The sequence below is a fragment of the Eschrichtius robustus genome, chromosome X (assembly GCF_028021215.1).
Source record: "Eschrichtius robustus isolate mEscRob2 chromosome X, mEscRob2.pri, whole genome shotgun sequence".
Taxonomy (NCBI): domain Eukaryota; kingdom Metazoa; phylum Chordata; class Mammalia; order Artiodactyla; family Eschrichtiidae; genus Eschrichtius; species Eschrichtius robustus.
The window spans coordinates 136,088,793-136,109,603 of NC_090845.1; the positions used below are offsets into that span (position 1 = coordinate 136,088,793).

General features: G+C 37.7%; 1 protein-coding gene across 1 annotated transcript in view; it reads right to left on the reverse strand.

Moving 5' to 3' along the window:
• CLIC2 (chloride intracellular channel 2) overlaps positions 1–18,490 on the reverse strand; it is a 32,484-nt gene extending 13,994 nt beyond the window's left edge. The window contains exons 1-3 of the mRNA XM_068533029.1: positions 18,206–18,490; positions 11,739–11,848; positions 11,488–11,613 (exon numbers count right to left, since the gene is read on the reverse strand). Of these exons, the coding sequence (XP_068389130.1) occupies positions 11,488–11,613; positions 11,739–11,848; positions 18,206–18,262 (293 nt within the window). The 5' untranslated portion in view covers positions 18,263–18,490. The remainder of the gene's footprint in view (positions 1–11,487; positions 11,614–11,738; positions 11,849–18,205) is intronic.
• Positions 18,491–20,811: the final 2,321 nt, after the last annotated feature.

Below are 20,811 nucleotides of genomic sequence, written 5' to 3' on the forward strand. Positions count from 1 at the left end.
AACAATAGCAAAGATCAATAAAACTAAAAGCTGGTTCTTTGAGAAGATAAACAAAATTGATAAACCATTAGCCAGACTCGTCAAGAAAAAGAGGGAGAGGACTCAAATCAATAAAATCAGAAATGAAAAAGGAGAAGTTACAACAGACACCGCAGAAATACAAAGCATCCTAAGAGACTACTACAAGCAACTCTATGCCAATAAAATGGACAACCTGGAAGAAATGGACAGATTCTTAGAAAGGTATAACCTTCCAGGACTGAACCAGGAAGAAACAGAAAATATGAACAGACCAATCACAAGAAATGAAATTGAAACTGTGATTAAAAATCTTCCAACAAACCAAAGTCCAGGACCAGATGGCTTCACAGGTGAATTCTATCAAACATTTAGAGAGGAGCTAACACTCATCCTTCTCAAACTCTTCCAAAAAGTTGCAGAGGAAGGAACACTCCCAAACTCATTCTATGGGGCCACCATCAACCTGAGACCAAAACCAGACAAAGATACTACAAAAAAAAGAAAATTACAGACCAATATCACTGATGAATATAGATGCAAAAATCCTCAACAAAATACTAGCTAACAGAATCCAACAACACATTAAAAGGAGCATACACCATGATCAAGTGGGATTTATCCCAGGGATGCAAGGATTCTTCAATATATGCAAATCAGTCAATGTGATACACCATATTAACAAATTGAAGAATAAAAACCATATGATCATCTCAATAGATGCAGAGAAAGCTTTTGACAAAACTCAACACCCATTTCTGATAAAAACTCTCCAGAAAGTGGGCATAGAGGGAACCTACCTCAACATAATAAAGGCCATATACGACAAACCCACAGCAAACATCATTCTCAATGGTGAAAAACTGAAAGCATTTCCTCTAAGATCAGGAATGAGACAAGGATGTCCACTCTCACCACTATTATTCAACATAGTTTTGGAAGTCCTAGCCACGGCAGTCAGAGAAGAAAAAGAAATAAAAGGAATCCAAATTGGAAAAGAAGAAGTAAAACTGTCACTGCTTGCAGATGACGTGATACTATACATAGAGAATCCTAAAGATGCCACCAGAAAACTACTAGAGCTAATCAATGAATTTGGTAAAGTTGCAGGATACAAAATTAATGCACAGAAGTCTCTTGCATTCCTATACACTAATGATGAAAAATCTGAAAGAGAAATTAAGGAAACACTCCCATTTACCACTGCAACAAAAAGAATGAAATACCTAGGAATAAACCTACCTGGGGAGACAAAAGACCTGTATGCAGAAAACTATAAGACACTGATGAAAGAAAGTAAAGATGATACCAACAGATGGAGAGATATACCATGTTCTTGGATTGGAAGAATCAATATTGTGAAAATGACTATACTACCCAAAGCAATCTACAGATTCAATGCAATCCCTATCAAATTACCAATGGCATTTTTTACAGAACTAGAACAAAGCATCTTAAAATTTGTATGGAGACACAAAAGACCCCAAATAGCCAAAGCAGTCTTGAGGGAAAAAAACGGAGCTGGAGGAATCAGACTCCCTGACCTCAGACTATACTACAAAGCTACAGTAATCAAGACAATATGGTACTGGCACAAAAACAGAAACATAGATCAATGGAACAAGATAGAAAGCCCAGAGATAAACCCACGCACCTATGGTCAACTAATCTACGACAAAGGAGGCAAAGATATACAATGGAGAAAAGACAGTCTCTTCAGTAAGTGGTGCTGCGAAACTGGACAGCTACATGTAAAAGAATGAAATTAGAACACTCCCTAACACCATACACAAAAATAAATTCAAAATGGATTCGAGACCTAAATGTAAGACCAGACACTATAAAACTCTTAGAGGAAAACACAGGAAGAACACTCTTTGACATAAATCACAACAAGATCTTTTTTGATCCACCTCCTAGAGTAATGGAAATAAAAACAAACATAAACAAATGGGACCTAATGAAACTTCAAAGCTTTAGCACAACAAAGGAAACCATAAACAAGACGAAAAGACAACCCTCAGAATGGGAGAAAATATTTGCAAATGAATCAATGGACAAAGGATTAATCTCCAAAATATATAAACAACTCATGCAGCTCAATATTAAAGAAACAAAAACCTAATCCAAAAATGGGCAGAAGACCTAAATAGACATTTCTCCAAAGAAGACATACAGATGGCCAAGAAGCACATGAAAAGCTGCTCAACATCACTAATTATTAGAGAAATGCAAATCAAAACTACAATGAGGTATCACCTCACACCAGTTAGAATGGGCATCATCAGAAAATCTACAAATGACAAATGCTGGAGAGGGTGTGGAGAAAAGGGAACCCTCTTGCACTGTTGGTGGGAATGTAAATTGATACAGCCACTATGGAGAACAGTATGGAGGTCCCTTAAAAAACTAAAAATAGAATTACCATATGATCCAGCAATCCCACTACTGGGCATATACCCAGAGAAAACCGTAATTCAAAAAGACACATGCACCCCAATGTTCATTGCAGCACTACTTACAATAGCCAGTTCATGGAAGCAACCTAAATGCCCATCAACAGACGAATGGATAAAGAAGTTGTGGTACGTATATACAATGGAATATTAGTCAGCCATAAAAAGGAACGAAATTGAGTCATTTGTTGAGATGTGGATGGATCTAGAGACTGTCATACAGAGTGAAGTAAGTCAGAAAGAGAAAAACAAATATCGTATATTAACGCATGTATGTGGAACCTAGAAAAATGGTACAGATGGAGCGGTTTGCTGGGCAGAAGTTGAGACACAGATGTAGAGAACAAACGTATGGACACCAAGGGGGGAAAACCGCGGTGGTGTGGGGATGGTGGTGTGCTGAATTGGACGATTGGGATTGACATGTATACACTGACGTGTATAAAATTGATGACTGATAGGAACCTGCAGTACAAAAAAACAAAGAAACAAACAAAAACAACTAACATTAAGCTTTCTTTGGGTTATTTGTATGGAAATATGTTAACATAAATGTTTCAGACATTACATGAAATTTCTAAAAATCTTATATGTTCTGGTATAATGTTATAAGTCATAATTCTAGTTATTACTTTAAAATGTATATCTCAGAAGTAACTAAATTTCCTTGTCAATTGCATTATTATGAACTTTCACCAAATCTTTAACCATGGTCATTTTTAAGTCTTTTGTCATTTACAGACAGTTCTGGGTGTACTCTGATGCTTTTGCAAAAATGTTCCTATAAAAGGGTTTCATCTTCAAGGAATTCATGGAAAAGGCTCTGACAAGTACAGGTTTCTGGTAACTGACTATACTGCTGAACTGAATGAATAAGCATTTTCAGAACTCTAATGGAAAACTGATGAATTCATAAAAGTGCTAACAAAAGATCAAGATGAAAAAAAAATTAATTACATGGGACTGAGTGAACTGATGAGGATGATTATAATTTTTGTGACTTTCTGTTTGAATAAAAAAAATCACACAAGGACTCAGAGGCAAAAAATATACAAATCAATTTTCACTGCAAAGTAAAGGAGCTGTTACAGTGGAGGATTACTGGACTGAATGTCAGTATTATGACATAGTATGAGTGTGTTTCGTGTTTGGTGTTGCAATCATTGTTGCTTTTGTTGTGGTCATCCATTTACAATGCTTGGTGTCAGTTTATTTACCTCTTGTAAATATAAAATACAGTGTGTGTCTGTGAAAAAAAATGGGCATTGTGGTTTTGATTTGCATTCCTCTATTGACTAATGACATTAAGTATCTTTGCAAGTACTTATTAGCCACTTGTATATATTCTCTGGAGAATTGTCTACTCAAATCCTCTTTCCATTTTAAAATTAGGTTGTTTGCTTTCTGTTGTTGAATTGTAAGAGTTCTTTTATATATTTTGGATACGATACTAGTCACATACAAGGGAACCGCCATAAGGCTATCAGCTTATTTTTCTGCAGAAACTTTGCAGGCCAGAAGGGAGTGACATGATATATTTAAAGTTCTGAAAGGGAAAAACCTACAACCTAGGATACTCTACCCAGCAAACTTATCATTCAGAATTGAAGGAGAGGTAAAGAACTTCTCAGACAAGAAAAAAACTAAAAAAGCTCATCAATACTAAACCAACCCTAAAAGAAGTGTCAAAGGGTCTTCTCTAAGTGGAAAAAAAAATATTCTTTTTCTCTTGTTGCCTTTAGAATTCTCTCTTTATCTTTAAATTTTGCCATTTTAAATATGATATGTCTTGGTGTGGGTCTCTTTGGGTTTATCTTGTTTGGGAGTCTCTGTGCTTCCTGTACCTGGAAATCTTTTTCCTTCATCAGCTTCAGGAAATTTTCAGCCATGATTTCATCAAATACCTTTCTATCCCTTTCTCTCTTTTCTCCTTTGGGGATCCCTATAATGTGAACATTAGTACACTTGATGTTGTCTCAGAGGTCCCTTAAACGTTCCTCATTTTAAAAAAATTTTCTTTCTACTGTTCTGATTGGGTTATTTCCATTATTCTATCTTCCAGATCATCTAATTTTTCTATTTTCTATTTTCTTCTTTTGCTGTATGTGCTTTTGGTGTTATATCTAAGAATCCATTGCCGAATACAAGGTCTTGAAGATTTACCTCTATATTGTCTTCTAAAAGTTTTATAGTTTTAATCCACACATTAGGTGTTTGATATATTTTAAGTTGATTTTGGTATATGATGTGAGGTAAGGGTATAACTTTATTCTTTGGCATGCCAATGTGAATATCTAGTTGTCCCAGCACCACTTGTTGGAGAGACTATTCTTTCACCATTGAATGGTTTTGGCACTCTTGAAAATCAATTGACCACAGATGTATGGGTTTATTTTTGGACTTTCAATTCTATTCCAATGGTATATTATTATGCAAGTACTGATTGTTTTGATTACTGTAGCTGTGTAGTAAGTTTTGAAATCGGGAAGCATGAGTCCTCCAATTTTTTTGTCTTTATCAAAGACTATTTTAGCTATTTGTGATCTCTTGCAATTCCATATGAATTTGAGGGTTGGCTTTTTCATTTCTGTAAAAACACCATTGGAATTTTGGTTGGTATTGCATTGAATTAATAGATCACTTTGGGGAATATTTCTACGTTAATATATTAGGTCTTCTAATCCATGAACATGGGATATTTGTATGGGTTGAATTGTGTCCCCCAAAAAAGGTATGTTGAAGTCATAAACTCCAATACTTCATAATGTAACCTTATTTTGAAATAGGATTGTTACAGCTGTAATAGTTAAGATGAGGCCATATGGAGTAAGGTGGGCCCATTAATCCAATATGACTGGTGTCCTTGAAAAAGAACACTTTGTGAAGAGACAGAGACACAAGGAGAATGCTATGTGAAGATGGAGGGTTGGAGTTATGTATTTATAAGGTAATGATTGCTGGAAAACCATGAGAAGCTAGGAAGTTATTTTAGCAATTGTTTGTAGTCTTCGTGTACAAGTCTTTCTCTTCCTTGGTTAAATTTATTTCTAAGTAGTTTATTATTTTTGATGCTACTGAAAATGGAACTGTTTTCCTAATTTACTTTTTGGATGATTCATTGACAGTATATAGAAATAAAATTATTTTTTGTATTTTGATCTGTATCTTGCAACTGTGCTGAATTTTTATTAGTTCTAATAGTATTTCAGTGGACTTTAAAGGATTTTCTACATAAAAGGTCATATCTGCCAATGTCATTTTACTTTTTCCTTTCCAATTTGGATGCCTTTTATTTCTTTTTCTTGAATAATTGCTCTGGCTAGAACTTTCAGTACAATGTTGAATAGAAGTGGCAAAAATGGCATCTTTGTCTTGTATCTGATCTTAGGGAGAAAGTTTTCAATCCTTCACTTTTAAGTATGATGTTATCTGTGGGTTTTTTTTGTTTTTTTTTTTTAATTTTTATTTTTGGCTGTGTTGGGTCTTCGTTTCTGTGCGAGGGCTTTCTCCAGTTGCGGCAAGCGGGGGCCACTCTTCATCGCGGTGCGCGAGCCTCCCACTATCGCGGCCTCTCTCACTGCAGAGCACAGGCTCCAGACGCGCAGGCTCAGTAGCTGTGGCTCACGGGCCCAGCCGCTCCGCGGCACGCGGGATCCTCCCAGACCAGGGCTCGAACCCGTGTCCCCTGCATTAGCAGGCAGACCCTCAACCACTGCGCCACCAGGGAAGCCCAATCTGTGGGTTTTTCATAGATTCCCTTTATCAGGTTAAGGAAGCTCCCTTTTATTCCTAGTTTGTTGAGTATTATCATAACATGGTGTTGGATTTTGTCAAATGCTTTTTCTGCACCAACTGAGATGATCATGTGTGTTATTCTTCCTTTACTGGTGCTCTTTTATTTCTTATATGGCTTTGAATTACTTTCTAATGGCCTCTCATTTCTGCCTGAAGGACTTCTGATAGCATTTCTTGCAGAGCAGGCCTACTAGCAACAAAATCCCTCAGTTTTCATTCATGTGGAATGTCTTAAGTTCTCTTTCATTTTTGAAGGATATTTTTGCCAGATATTGAATTCTTGGTTGACTTTTTTTCTCTCAGCACTTTAAATATATCATCTCTCTGCCTTCTGGCCTCCATGATTTCTGATGAAAAATTATCTGTTAATCTTATTGAGAATCCCCTCCACATGATGAGTCATTTATTTCTTGATGCTTTCAAGATTATATCTTTGGCTTTGGCTTTAGATAATTTTATAATAATGTATCTTGGTGTTGATCTCTTTGAGTTTATTCCACTTGGAGTTTGTTGACCTTCTTGGATGTATAGGTTTATGTCTCTTTCATTAAACTTGGGAAGTTTTCAGCCATTGTTTCTTCAAATATTCTTTCTGCCTCTTTCTCTCTGCCATCTCTTCCCTTATCATGTGTATCTTTGTACATTTTGTGGCATCCAACAGGTCTGTTAGGCTCTGTTAATTTTCTTCCTTTTCCTTAGACTGGATACTCTCAATTAGCTTATGTTCAGTTTTGCTGATTCTTTCTTCTATCTGTTCAAATCTGCTGTTGAAACCCTCTAGTGAATTGTTCATTTTAGTTATTGTACTTTTCATCTCCAGAATGTCTATTTGATTCCTTTTTATTATTTTTATTTTTTATTGATATTCTCTCTTTATTGAGACATTGTTTTCTTGGTTTCCTTTAATTCTTTGCCAATGGTTTTCTTTAGCTATCTAAACATATTTAAGACAGTTGATTTAAAGTCTTTGTCTATTAAATCAGGGTCTGGGTTTCCTCAGGGACAATTTCTATTAATTTCTTTTTTTTTTCTGTGAATGGACCATACATTCTTGTTTTTTTTTGACATGCCTTATATATATATATTTTGAAAACAGGACACTTTAATATTATAATGTGGAAACTCTGGAAAACAGATTCTTCCCTTCCCTTCCAACAAATAGGGTTTGTTGTTGCTTTTTTTGGGTCTTGTTGTTTATTTGTTTAGTGAATGTTCTGAAGTATTTTTGTAAAGTCTGTTCTTTCTTGTGTGTGGCCACTGAAATCTTTGTCTCATTATCTTTGGTCAGTTATTGATTTGACAGAGATTTCCTTAAACTCCTGGAAGCAAAACAAACAAAGAGACAAACAAACAAACAACAAACCAAGGGAAAAAAAGCTCTCCCGGTGTTTGTAAGCTGGCTCTGTGTTTGGGTACTCCTTCAATGCTTAGGTATGCAGTTTATAATTCTGCCTTAGCCTTCACTTTCTACTTGTGTGGTGCCTGAAGTTTAGCCAGAAGTGAAAGCTTAAAGTCTTCTCAGGTTTTTTTTTCTGAGCATAGGTCGAGACTTGGGCATGTGCTTGGACTTCTAGATTCCCTAGAATACATTAATTTAAAGCCCTTATTCCACTATCTCCAAGTGTCTCAGCCTCTTTCTTTTCTTTTTTTATAAATTTATTTATTTATTTTTGGCTGCGTTGGGTCTTCATTTCTGCACGCAGGCTTTCTCTAGTTGCAGCGAGTGGGGGCTACTCTTCATTGCAGTGCGTGGGCCTCTCATTGCAGTGGCTTCTCTTGTTGTGGAGCATGGGCTCTAGGTGCATGGACTTCAGTAGTTGTGGCTCGCGGGCTCAGTAGTTTTGGCACGTGGGCTCAGTAGTTGTGGCACATGGGCTTAGTTGCTCCGTGGCATGTGGGATCTTCCTGGACCAGGGCTCGAACCTGTGGCCCCTGCATTGGCAGGCAGATTCTTAACCACTGCACCACGAGGGAAGTCCTGTCTCAGCCTCTTTCTTCGCAGACTTGTCAGTTTGTCTATTGCTTTCTCCAAGTTTTATTCCTTGCCCCATGTGGCAGTGGCTAATACATTTGCTTCTAAACGCCTTCCATGAGTGCCAACAGGGCAGCTGCCTCAGCCCTGAGGAAGCTCCAAAGTAGGTGAAAAAAAAGGCAAACCCTTGAGCCAATCCCTCAAGTTGCCACCAGGTCAAACCACACAACCACAGTTATTTGAGAATAAGGTCCATATCCTGTCCTCTGGTACAAGCAACCTGTTTCTGCAATGTGGACTGCTCTCTTTAAGGCTTCTAAAGAGCTGAGTAGTGGAGGATGGTAACAGGGTAACCTAAAATGCCACAGGGCTCTCTTACTGAAATTTTGCTTCTTTCTTCTTCATTAAGAAACCCCAGGCTGCTTGTAAATTTTTGGTTAGATTCCAGAGTTCTGGCAAAGTTGATTCTGACAGCTTTTGCTGGGCTATTAATTGTTATTATGGAGGGATGACATTTTGGAGTTCCCTACTCCACCATTTTCATTGATGTGGGTATCTAACAGGTTTTAAAATTTTAGAAGAAACAAAGATTATATGGAAGAGCTCTTGTATTTAGCAATATGGCAGAGTAAATAACCACTCTGGAGGACCTTGTCAAAAGAAAGTTCATTTTAGCATTGTTTGTAACACCAAAACTTGGAAAAAATCTTCCAGCTCTTTCTCCAACAATGGTGACTATTATGAACCAGGGATTTTAATTTTTATTCCAGTTATCCAATTCCCGCTCCACCACTGACTATTGCGTGTGTCAAGCAGAAGGTGGAAAGAACTTGTCTTTCAATTTATTTGATTGTTCGACCATTAATATCTAAGAGAGATGTTGCGCATCACTCAAAGATCCTGGACTTTGAACTGGATGCGGTAACTGTAGGGGACTTGGAAGTTATCTCTCTTGGGAGTAAGTGTGTTCCATGTATGGGAATAAGGATACACACATTTATTTGGATGGTCAGAGGGGCAGAATATGGAAGATAACACAGTTATGTACCACTTTCTCCCTCTCTCTCTCTCCCTCTCTCTCTGTCTCTCATTAACTGAATCTTATTTTGTTAGGGATGGCAATACACCTGGATGAAAACTATGTTTCCTAGCTTCCCTTTGTACTTAGGTATGACTATGTGAATTACTTCTGAATAATGAGATGTTAATGGAAATTGATGAATGTGGCTTCTGTGAAAGCTCCTTAAAGCTGACTTGCATCTTTTGCCCTTTGCCCTTTTCCTTCTTCCTGTGTGGGAGTTAGATCTGTTGCCTGGAATTCCAGCAGACATATTGTCACGGTGAATTAAACTTAAGACTGGAAAACTCACCTGAAGGATGGCAGAGAAGAAATACTAGATAGAGCCTGGGTCCCCAGTGAAATTATGGAGCTGTCATTCTACCCCTACAATGCCTCATTCTTGGTGTCTTATTATGTAAGAAAAATAAAACCCATATTTATCTAAGCCACTACTTTTTGGGTCTCTAGTTATCAGAGTTGAATGCAATCCCTAAATGATACATAAGCTAATAGAAAATCAGAAGAATTTGACAAGGTAATTCACAGAACAAAACCAAATGCTCAACCAACATGTGTAAAGATGTTCTAATTCACCTATTGTTCACGGAAATGCAAACTAAAGTATCAATGAGATATCACTACACCCGTCAGGTTGCCATAAATTTTAAAAGCGTGACAATGCATAGTACTACAGATATGTGGGAAAAGTGTATACTTATACACTGATGGATAAAGCAGTAAAAATTTTAAAAGATATATACCATTTGAATTTTACTCCTGGAAATCTATTCCACAGGAATAAAAACACCAGTACATAAGGACATATGAGCAAGGATTTTATTTATAGCACTGTTTGTAGTGGTAAAAAACTGGAAGGAAAGGGAATTTGTTATTGTGCTTATATGAACATAAAAAAGGGTATGGAAAGATAACACAATGGATTTTTTCACTAGTTAATCTTTGGGAGCAAGAAAAGTTTGGAGAGCAGATGGTCTGAGGGGTGGCAGTAGTAGAGGAGGACGGATGAGGAGAAAAGAACAAAATAAGACTCAATACTTGGAGCCGGTGCTTAAAATATAAGAAGCCACCACTAATGGATGAAAGAGACATAGTATAGGCACACAGAAAAGAATCTAAAATAGTATCCCTAATTTCTTAGGTAGGAAGAACTTTGGACCGATAGAACCTTTTATTTATCATATGTATGTGTAACGATTAAGACGTTATTTTTTAGAGCAGTTTTAAGTTTACAGCCAGACTTCTGACCAGTGAAAACTGTGGGATAATAAATGAGCGACATTTTAAGACACTGAGTTTGTTGCACAGAAATAAAAAATGAATACAGTAGGCTTATTGTTTCCAGATACTATCCTGGGTGGGCAGAGACATACAGCTGTCATTCAAGTGTAGACAGTACAGTTATGGCCTCTGGCTAACTGTGAGAGACCTATTTCCTGGTTTTCTTGTGTTGGGTATGTTCTATCTTCATGCCATCAGTGGTATGACAGACTAGTCCTGACCAGTCCTCATGGACTATACAGTGCTATTACCCCATGCCCTCGCTCCTAACCCACCATAGGTTTCTTCTCTATTTCTAGACTACAGAGAATTTACTTTCTTATTTTAAGCAAGCTATGCATTTTAAAAATAATTTGAAATATTATATTGACTGTCTTTGTGTATTTGAAGTTGAAGGGGGGAAGTTTATGTGTGATAGACATAATATTTCTCAACCTGTAGAGCTAAGAGATCAGACTGAATTAAAGGCTATTTCAAAACTGTAGATCTTCTGAGGGCTCTACAATAAAATAAGTCTGATTTCTGTCAGTATAAATGTCCCCAAACCTCATTATGGATCAGATAACATGGATAAAATTAAATGTGGCCTAAATTTACTTGTCTTTCCTAAATTTCCAAGTCTATCCTTTGCCCATTCCTAATACACTACTTGCATCACATAAAGTTTTAATAGCTTTACATATGTTAAATAAATAATTATGTAGTAAAGTTTTCTAATCATACATGGAGTGATCGGGGAATCTTTGCAAACATTTCTAGAAAGATAGCAAAAAAGAGGTCTGAAACTGAAAAAGAGTTAGATGTTTAGAAGAATCCTCAATCTGCAATAAATAAGCCAATAAAATAGATTATCTCAAGAACAATAATATCCTGTAAAAATGTTGTACCTTGGAGGAGCCAGTGTGTGCTCTAGGAACTCCTCAATTTTAATGAAGTCTGTTTTCAACTCCTTGTTATATATCAGGAAGGGAGGATTGGTGCCTGGGGCTAAGTCCTTCAGCTCTTCAGGCTTTCTATGATTATTGAAAATAAGCAGAGTTAGGCCTCTAGATAAAGTACACATTATGCAAACACCAACATTGTATTGGTGTCTACTGATTTTAATCCCCAGAATGAAACATGTCCTGATTTGTCTTACCTGGTCATGTCAACAGTAGTCACATTGAATTTAACTCCTTTAAGCCAGAGGATCATAAAAAGGCGTTGGCAAAAGGGACAGTTTCCAATACTCTCCCCATCACTTCCAGCCTATTAAGATAAAGAAAGGCTTCATTCATTCATTTGCTCAACAAGTATGTATTGAGTGCCTGCTGGGAAATAAGCTAGTTGCTAGAGACAAAGTTGGAAGTCCTTAATCTCATGAATTCTACCATCTGTGGGCAGAGAGAGATAATGAAGCAAATAATTTCACTGTATGTAAAATTACCAGAGTGATGAGTACATAACAACAGAATGCTGACTAAAGACTATGTTCATTTTCCATTTTCATAGATCCTGCCAAATTTCCTTCTTGAAAGGTATATTCAGTATTTTCATTGGACCTTTGATTTCCTTATTCTGTGACTTGTTTGTTCATGACAATTTTATATTTTTCTATTAAGGTGATGACCTTTTCCTTATTACTTTGGAAAAATTACTTGTGTACTAAAGACACTAACTCTTTCTGATAATGTTACATGTAATTTTTAAACAATGTCTTATGTAAAATTAAAATTTTACATAAAATCTTATATTGTTTTCCTTTATGAAATCTGGTTTTTCTGATCTGCTTACACAGCTGTTATGTACATCAAGATTGCAAAGAAAAAAAATACTTTCTTATTTTGTTTTACTATAAAGATGTTCTCTCATGCTTTCTTCTAGTAACTTTACGGTTTCATTTTTACATTTGTTTCATCTATTTAGAATTTATTTTGGCATAAGGAATGTATTGGGACTCCAGCTTTATTATTTTTATTTTATTATTTTACAAATAGTTAATAGTTGTCTTAACACCACTCATTTAAAACTTCATCTTTTGCTCAACATAGCAAATTATTAGAGAAAGGCAAATCAAAACTACAATGAGGGTGGTACCTCATACTGGTCAGAATGGCCATCATTAAAAGTCTACAAATAATAAATGCCGGAGAGGGTGTGGAGAAAAGGGAACCCTCCTACACTGCTGGTGGGAACGTAAATTGGTGCAGCCACTATGGAGAACAGTATGGAGGCTCCTAAAAAAAATAAAAATAGAGTTACCATATGATCCAGCAATCCTACTCCTGGGCATGTATCCAGACAAAACTATAATTTGAAAAGATACATGCACCCGTATGCTCGTTGCAGCACTATTTAGAATAGCCAAGACATGGAAGCAACTTAAGTGTCCATTGACAGACAAATGGATTAAGAAGATGTGATATATATATATGTATATATGTATATATGTATATATATCCATTATATATACAATGGAATGGTATATATAATATACATATATAATGGAATGGTATATATATATAATATATATATTATTTATATATAATATATATCTATGATGGAATACTACTCAGCCATAAAAAATGAAATAATGCCATTTGCAGCAACATGGATGTACCTAGAGATTATCATACTAAGTGAAGTAAACCAGAGAAAGACAAATATCATAGATATGGCTTATATGTGGAATCTAAAATATGACACAAATGAACTTATCTATGAAACAGAAACAGACTCATAGACATAGAGAGCAGACTGTGGTTGCCAAGGGGGTCAGGGGATGGGAGAGGCATGGATTGGGAGTTTGGGATTAGTAGATGAAAACTATTATATATAGAATGGGTAAACAACAAGGTCCTACTGTATAGCGCAGGAAACTATATTCAATATCCTATGATAAACCATGATGCAAAAGAATATGAAAAAGGATGTGTATATATATATATAACTGAATCACTTTGCTGTACAGCAGAAATTAACACAACATTGTAAATCAGAGACACTTCAGTGAAAAAATGAGCACATCTTACTTTATGTAAATTATACCTCAATAAAGTGTATTAAAATGGAAAAGTTCAAAAAGAAGAACAAAAAACCCCTCAAATAAATGATATTATGCAGCGATTGCAGACGTTGCAATAACAAAGGTAAGGGTATAACCATGGAAGGGGGTGCCTGAGAGATTATGAAGAACACGGTCACTGGAGGAGAGAAAGCCAAGGGTGTGAGAGGACAGAGTGTTGGAAGGGTCATTTGTGTAGATATTAAAATCACCAAGAATTATGATAGGCATAGTGTTGAAGAGTGTGACAATGATCCAGGAAATAAAATCCTTAAGAAGTAAGTGAAAGTGACCTGGGATTGGGAAGACCTACTCTAACAAAGAGGGGTCGTGATTGGTTTAGTCTGATTTTATGAGACAACCTAGGTATTTCTCTGGATGGGAGAGACAGAATGGTCTGGAAACAAGAATGAGGAGCAAGGATATCTAAAGACACTTACCCCATCGCCACCCTCAGTGGTAATAGAAATGAGGAAGAAAGGGGAGCCACTCCTTGAGAGGGCTATAGCTGATGTTGTCTCCTGATGGGAGATCCAAGTTTTAGACACCTCAATCTCAACATGTCCCAAAGTGAATTCTTTCCCTTTTCTCTACTCCACACACTTACCTACTCTTTAGAGTTCCTAATCCTGTGAATTGCACTGCTATCTACTTTGGATTTGTGAACTGTGTTCCCCCCAAAGTAAAGTGTTGAATCCCTGTCCCCCAATGTGATGGTAGCTGGAGGTGAGGTGTTTGGGAAGTGATTGGTTTAGATGAGGTCATGAGGGTAGAACCCTTATGGTGGCATTAATGCCCTTATAAGAAGAAACCAGAGCTCTCTCTCTTTTTCTTTCTCTCTTTCTTCATCTCCCCCAACAACCGTGTATATAAGGTCACAGCAAGAAGGCACCTATCTATAATAAACCAGGAAGAGAGTTCTCACCAGAAACTGACCATGCTGACACCTTGATCTTGGACATAATTCTTATTTTTTGGTAAATTTTCCTTTTCCTGGCAGTGAGTACAACAGAGGAAATCATGTTTATTGTTGCTCTTTTGTGGCGTCAGGGAGTGAAGAGGTATGGGAAGAGGCAACCACCTTGGCAGCTGAATTTCTTTTGTAACAGAAGTCAGGCTAAAGATCCAATCATAACTGGGGTTAGTGAATGGAAACTTGATTAGGCAGGAAGAGGAATGAAGTCTGATAATAGATACAGCAGGAAGGGTGGGTTGCCTTTGGCAAAAGGAAAGGCAAAACAGTGAGGTGTGGGGGAAATGCAGCACAGTTTTACAGGAAAACTGAACTTTTTTCTGTTTATAATAATGCTGATTTAAAGTGCCACTACACAAAATGTATGAATATACAATGGAGAAAAGACAGGCTCTTCCATAAGTGGTGCTGGGAAAACTGGACAGCTACATGTAAAAGAATGAAATTAGAACACTCCCTAACACCATACACAAAAATAAACTCAAAATGGATTAAAGACCTAAATGTAAGGCCAGACACTATAAAACTCTTAGAGGAAACATAGGCAGAACACTCTATGACATAAATCACAGCAAGATGTTTTTGACCCACCTCCTAGAGAAATGGACATGAAAACTACCACGATGTGGTCATTCACCAAAACAACTTTTTCTCTTTGCGTTTGTGATCTATGTTTCTAAACATGAAAAATAATAATGGCTGGAACATCTGACATTTATTGAATGTTTACTATGTTAACAACTACTGTGTCTTACAAATTTATTTTATTTAATGCTTACAGTGAAGATGAGCCTGTGAGGTAGGTTCTGTCATTACTCTTGTTTTACAGATGAGGAAATTGAAGCTCAGAGAAGCTGACTTGCTCAAGTACACTCAGCTAGACAAGAGTTGGTGACCCATACACTCTTCTCATGTAGCTAAATCCAGGACTGTCTACTCCACAATCCACACTCCTTAAACACTGATTTCTCCCATCTAATAGTTTTATTGGATTTTTTATTAATCAGTCTTTATAATAGTCTTTATGATAGTTCTAAGATAATTTGAAAATGGTCTGAACATTCAGAGAAGAGTAGCATCTCTTTTTCTATTTTACATTTATCAATAAAGACAAAAATATTACATTCAGGATTTTGGCCCAAATGTTAGAGTCTATAATGTTACGTACGAATCTATGAAAACTTAATTTTAGACTGGTAGAGAACACAAAAACTCCATTTATCAATGAACAACAAACCAATAAGATAAACTCTGCATTTAGAGAAAACAAAATGTGTTCTTTTAGAAAATCCTTTGTTCTTAGTGGCTGGATATAAATCTTGCCCAAATCATTCAGAGTTGAAAGGCAATGTTTTCACTCACTCCATGGAACACATGGGGGTGTGTGATATAAATTCTTAATTGTGTCAGGAAAGGACTTACTTTCTTGTAGGGATCCCATCAGTGGAGTTGGGAAATTGTGGTAGGGTCCCCAGACATAGCTGGGGAAATTACAGACTCATTTAATCTTTAGAAAGATACCACATTATAAGGGAGATACAACTGGTAAACAGTAGTGCTTTTAAAATGTTCTCGTTAACATTTTCACCCCTCTCAGTCCCTATTCCCCCTCTTCTATGAAACTTCTAGAGATCTTTGGAATCCATCTCAAAGCAAAGCAAAACAAAAACCCAGATCAGATGATACTCAAGGTTCTTCCAGAAAATCTATGACTCGTATCAATGTCATTAGATAAGCTTACATCTAGAGGATTTCATCTAATGAATTTCTGGGAAATGTTACTAAAAAGTGTGCCAAATTGAAAACAATGAATTAAGATTATGCACAGCTATTTTAAGGGACTGGAATCTTGACCCTGCCATTTACTAGCTATGTGACCTTAGGCAAAGCTACTTAGCTACTTTTTGCTTTAGTTTCTGTAGCCATAAAATAGGGTTAAAAATAAACCACTTAGCACAGCCCCTGCCAAAAGTACTCAATAAATGATTAGGTTTTTAACCTGAAAGTTATTATTTAATTTAACATTTGCTCATTCAACGTGTGATTTCCTAAATTCCCCTGTCTAGATTACCACCCAAATTATGGGAAGTCTATGAAGATAAACACACAGATCAATGCCAACAACTGGTTAGAGGAGTTTGATTGGATTGAATAAGCAAGTTTAGACAAAAGAAACTAGTTACCCTATGAAGAGACTTATTACCTCTGGGTTGGATTTGGTAGTTATAAAAAGTCAGTTAGGAAGTTAAGGCTTACTTATGTTGCGTCTGAGCAGTGACAAGTTTTGCTAGAATCCAGAGATAGGAGAAGTAGCTCTTATGCCCCACAGTCAAGCAAACACTTACTTGGATTGTTTTGCTATGCAGGAATTCAAGAGTCTCCTATAATTTTGAAAAGGCTGGTTAATTATGTCCTTGATGTATATATGTGACCAGTTGTCAAATATTTTAAAATTATTGTAAAAGTATTACTTTGGCCAACAGATGTTTAACCTAAAATTTGGTAAGCACACCTTATTTTATGTCTTTGTAGGCCATCAAGAGGCAATGTAGTTTTAGAGGCAAGTTACTTAAACCTTATTTCCTTAGCTTACTTACCTAGAAATCATGAGGACAATATTACTAAAGTTTTGAGTACTATTACCACCACTACTACTGATGATACTACTTTACTACTATTAACGTATCTTCTAAGTTGTTAGGACTAAATGAGATAATATACATAAAGTGTTAGAAGAGGGTTAAGCATGATATAAGAGTTTGTTATTATTATTACCATACTGAATACTTCCAATAGTCAATGAAAATATAGAGAAAAATAGTTAATATAAGCAAGGATTTAGGAAACTATGTAATCTCTACTTGGAATAACCCGTACAAAATTGTTTCTTTTTCTTGATGAGCTAATTTAGAAACACATGTTCCTTTCTCCTGCTTTAGGGGTTTTCCAAAGGGCTTTTCTGAAATGTTAAGACATTAAAAAAAAAAAAAAAAAAGCCAAGGCAAAATGCCTCCTACTCATATAACAGGCACACAGACTCCTGGCTTTTTTCTCCTCTAGTGTCCATTGGACCCTGCTGTGATGTTCATCCATTGTGGGAGAATTTTAGAAGGCTCTATTTGGACCATGTGTGGGAATGAGGCTCTCAGGCCATTCTTGGCCCTCTCCTCCCCACATTCAGGCCTTCCAAAACATATCTCATAAAACACAGATTATGAGAACTGGAAAGCCCTTAAGTATCATTTTGTCAGGCTCCTTTATTGTACAGATGGAAAAACAAAGAGGGGGGGAGGGATTTGTCCAAGGTTACATAGGAAGTCACTAATAATACAATTTACTTGTTCTAACTACCAGCAAGTCTAGTTGTCTTTCCACCATATCTTCTTGCTTTTTTCAGATAGGATGTTTTTCTATTGTTATATAAGAGCAGCCAAACACCCAGGTATTCTTCTAGGACTCAGAGTAAGTATAAAATTACAAAATTATTTCCTATCTCTAGCTGAAATGTTGACTTTAAAAAAAAAAAGCTGAGGTCCAGTATCAAGGAATAATACATTCTGTATGCTCTCATTATAGCTAGAAAACTTACCTTCACAAAAAGCTCAATTTCAGGGTCTGCTTGACTGCTGGGCCTCGGGTCTGCCATCTTTCTGTTTTTATTGCCAGTTTTCAGCCCCCTGCCTTCTGTGCAGTCCACAGTACTCACAGATTCTTTTCCTCCAGTTTTATCCAAAGGCTTAAATGAAGGTTGTGCTTTAAGAGGAAAGTCCAGCTTGTAATAGTCAGAGCTGGGCTAGTCTCTCTTCAAGAGGTGCAGAAAATTCTAGATGCTTGAGAGTAACTCTTGAATTCGTTTTCTTTCTTCCTCTTGACCTAACATTTGAATCAAGGAGGAGCCGATGGCGTGTGTATAAACTGGTTGGCTAGAAGGGTGGGGGTGTTTCCAAAGAGGCTTCAATGCTATGAGTCAGCAGAGAGAAACACATACACACAAACACACACATGAAGTTTCAATATATCAAGCAGACCAGATGTTCTCTAGAGCTTCCCTTTGAATCCTGGGCTCCATGCCCAGAAAATGGCCTCTTATACTGTTCTTATAACCTGACAGCAGCAAAAATCTCTTCCAGGAAAAGGCCACAAATGACTCGGGTTTTAGCATTGAAAAGGATGTTTATCTAATGACACTGTCTAAACGTTGGTTTAAAAAGAAGTGGGCTTCCCTGGTGGCACAGTGGTTAAGAATCCGCCTGCAAATGCAGAGGGGACACGGGTTCAAGCCCTGGTCCGGGAAGATCCCACATGCCGTGGAGCAGCTAAGCCCGTGTGCCACAACTACTGAGCCTGCACTCTAGAGCCGGCAAGCCACAACTACTGAGCCCACGTGCCACAACTACTGAAGCCCGCGCACCTAGAGCCCGTGCTCCGCAACGAGAGAAGCCACCGCAATGAGAAGCCCACGCACCACAACAAAGAGTAGCCACCCTCGCCGCAACTAGAGAAAGCCCACGCACAGCAACGAAGACCCAATGCAGCCAAAAATAAATCAAAAAAAAAAAAAAAAAAAAGAAGTACACTTCATCAAATGTCTGCACCCTCAATTCTACTGCTGACACAGCCAGATTTCCCTTCTGGGTTGCAAATTTCACTTCTCTTCTATAATCAGGGAATGTCTGATGGGTCGGTTGAGTCTGGGGGCGTCTTTTGCGTGTCCCACCTCACTCTCTATTTCTGGGAAGGGTGGATTGGGAGGGATCACTTCCTGGTTTTGGTATCTGTATCAGGAACCGCAAGCGGTTCTGTTTCCCTGCTTGTCAACCCTGGGAACAGCAGTAAAACACCCAAATTGGTCGCTCACTGTCTGCAGTGTTTCTGGCAGCTGTGTTTTCTGCCTGCCAGGATGGTGGGTGGGTGGAGCTGTGGGCCCTGGGTTAATAAACCCCCTCGGATGGGAAACGTCTCTTTCTGCTTGGAGCCAAAGTGAACACAGACCCACCAGTTGGGCACCACTGTGACCCTCTTTCTACAACACCAAACGTCCCCCATGCTCCTATGGGCTGTACATGTACCTGCCATTGCCCACGTGTAAAGAATGTACAGGATGAGAGGCTTTGGGCAAAACCCGGCCTCTGCCACAGCTGCAGGGTTTAGGCAAGGAGTGGCCGCCGGTATGAATGTGAGTGTTGTTCAAGGCGTGGGACCTGTTGATTTCCCAAATGGTCAGTAGAGCGAGAGGGAAATCCTGATAGACGTCTGCTGAGCTGACCTTGTGGATGAGTATAGGGCTGGTTGTTTGGAGGACCTGGTGGATGCGTTGGCCATGTGTTTACTCTGTTCGTTCAGTCTTCCGCTCCAAAGACAATCAATGAACGCTTACTCTGTGCCAGCGTGCTGCTCCACTCCCCGAGGTTAGCAGCACAGGAGGACAGTAGGTTTGAGAGGACAACAGGAGTTCAACTTGAAGCATGTGAAGTCTGAGGCGTCCTCACTCTTCCCCGTTCCCAGTATCTAATCAGTACAAAATCTTGTCACTTCCGCATCCTGAATATGTTTTGAAACCCATCCACTTCTCTTCGCCCCCACTGCTACTCAGAATTTCAACCCAGCAACATTCTTTTCCTGTTAATTGTTTAAATTTTTATTGTAAAAGACCCAAATCACTGCTTGACCCTCAGCCCTCATGGGAAAGCCACCATAACCACGGCAACAACGACAGCATCAACAACATACGACAGCCCAATGAGCTCTGTATGACCCCTAATAAATTGTGTCAATTGACACAAACTTTATTTCCTCTACTTCCCAAGGTGTTTTTAAAATGTTGTATCGAGATCTAATTTACACACCATAAATCTGACTCATTTTACGTGTACATTCAGGGATTTTTAGTAAACTTATCGAGTGGTGCAACCATCACTATAATCCAATATTAGATATTTCCATCACCTCAATGGCACCTCTCTCTTGCCCATGTGCACTTAGTCCCCATTACCACCCTAGCCCCTGGGAACCACTAATCTGCTTCTTGTCTCTATGGATTTGCCTATTCTGGACATTTCATATAAATGGAATCACGCAGTATGCAATCTTTTGTGACTTGCTTCTTTTTACTTAGTGTGACGTTTTCAAGTTTCATCCATGTTGTAATGTGAATCAGTACTTCATTACTTTTGATGGCCGAATAATGGTATATAA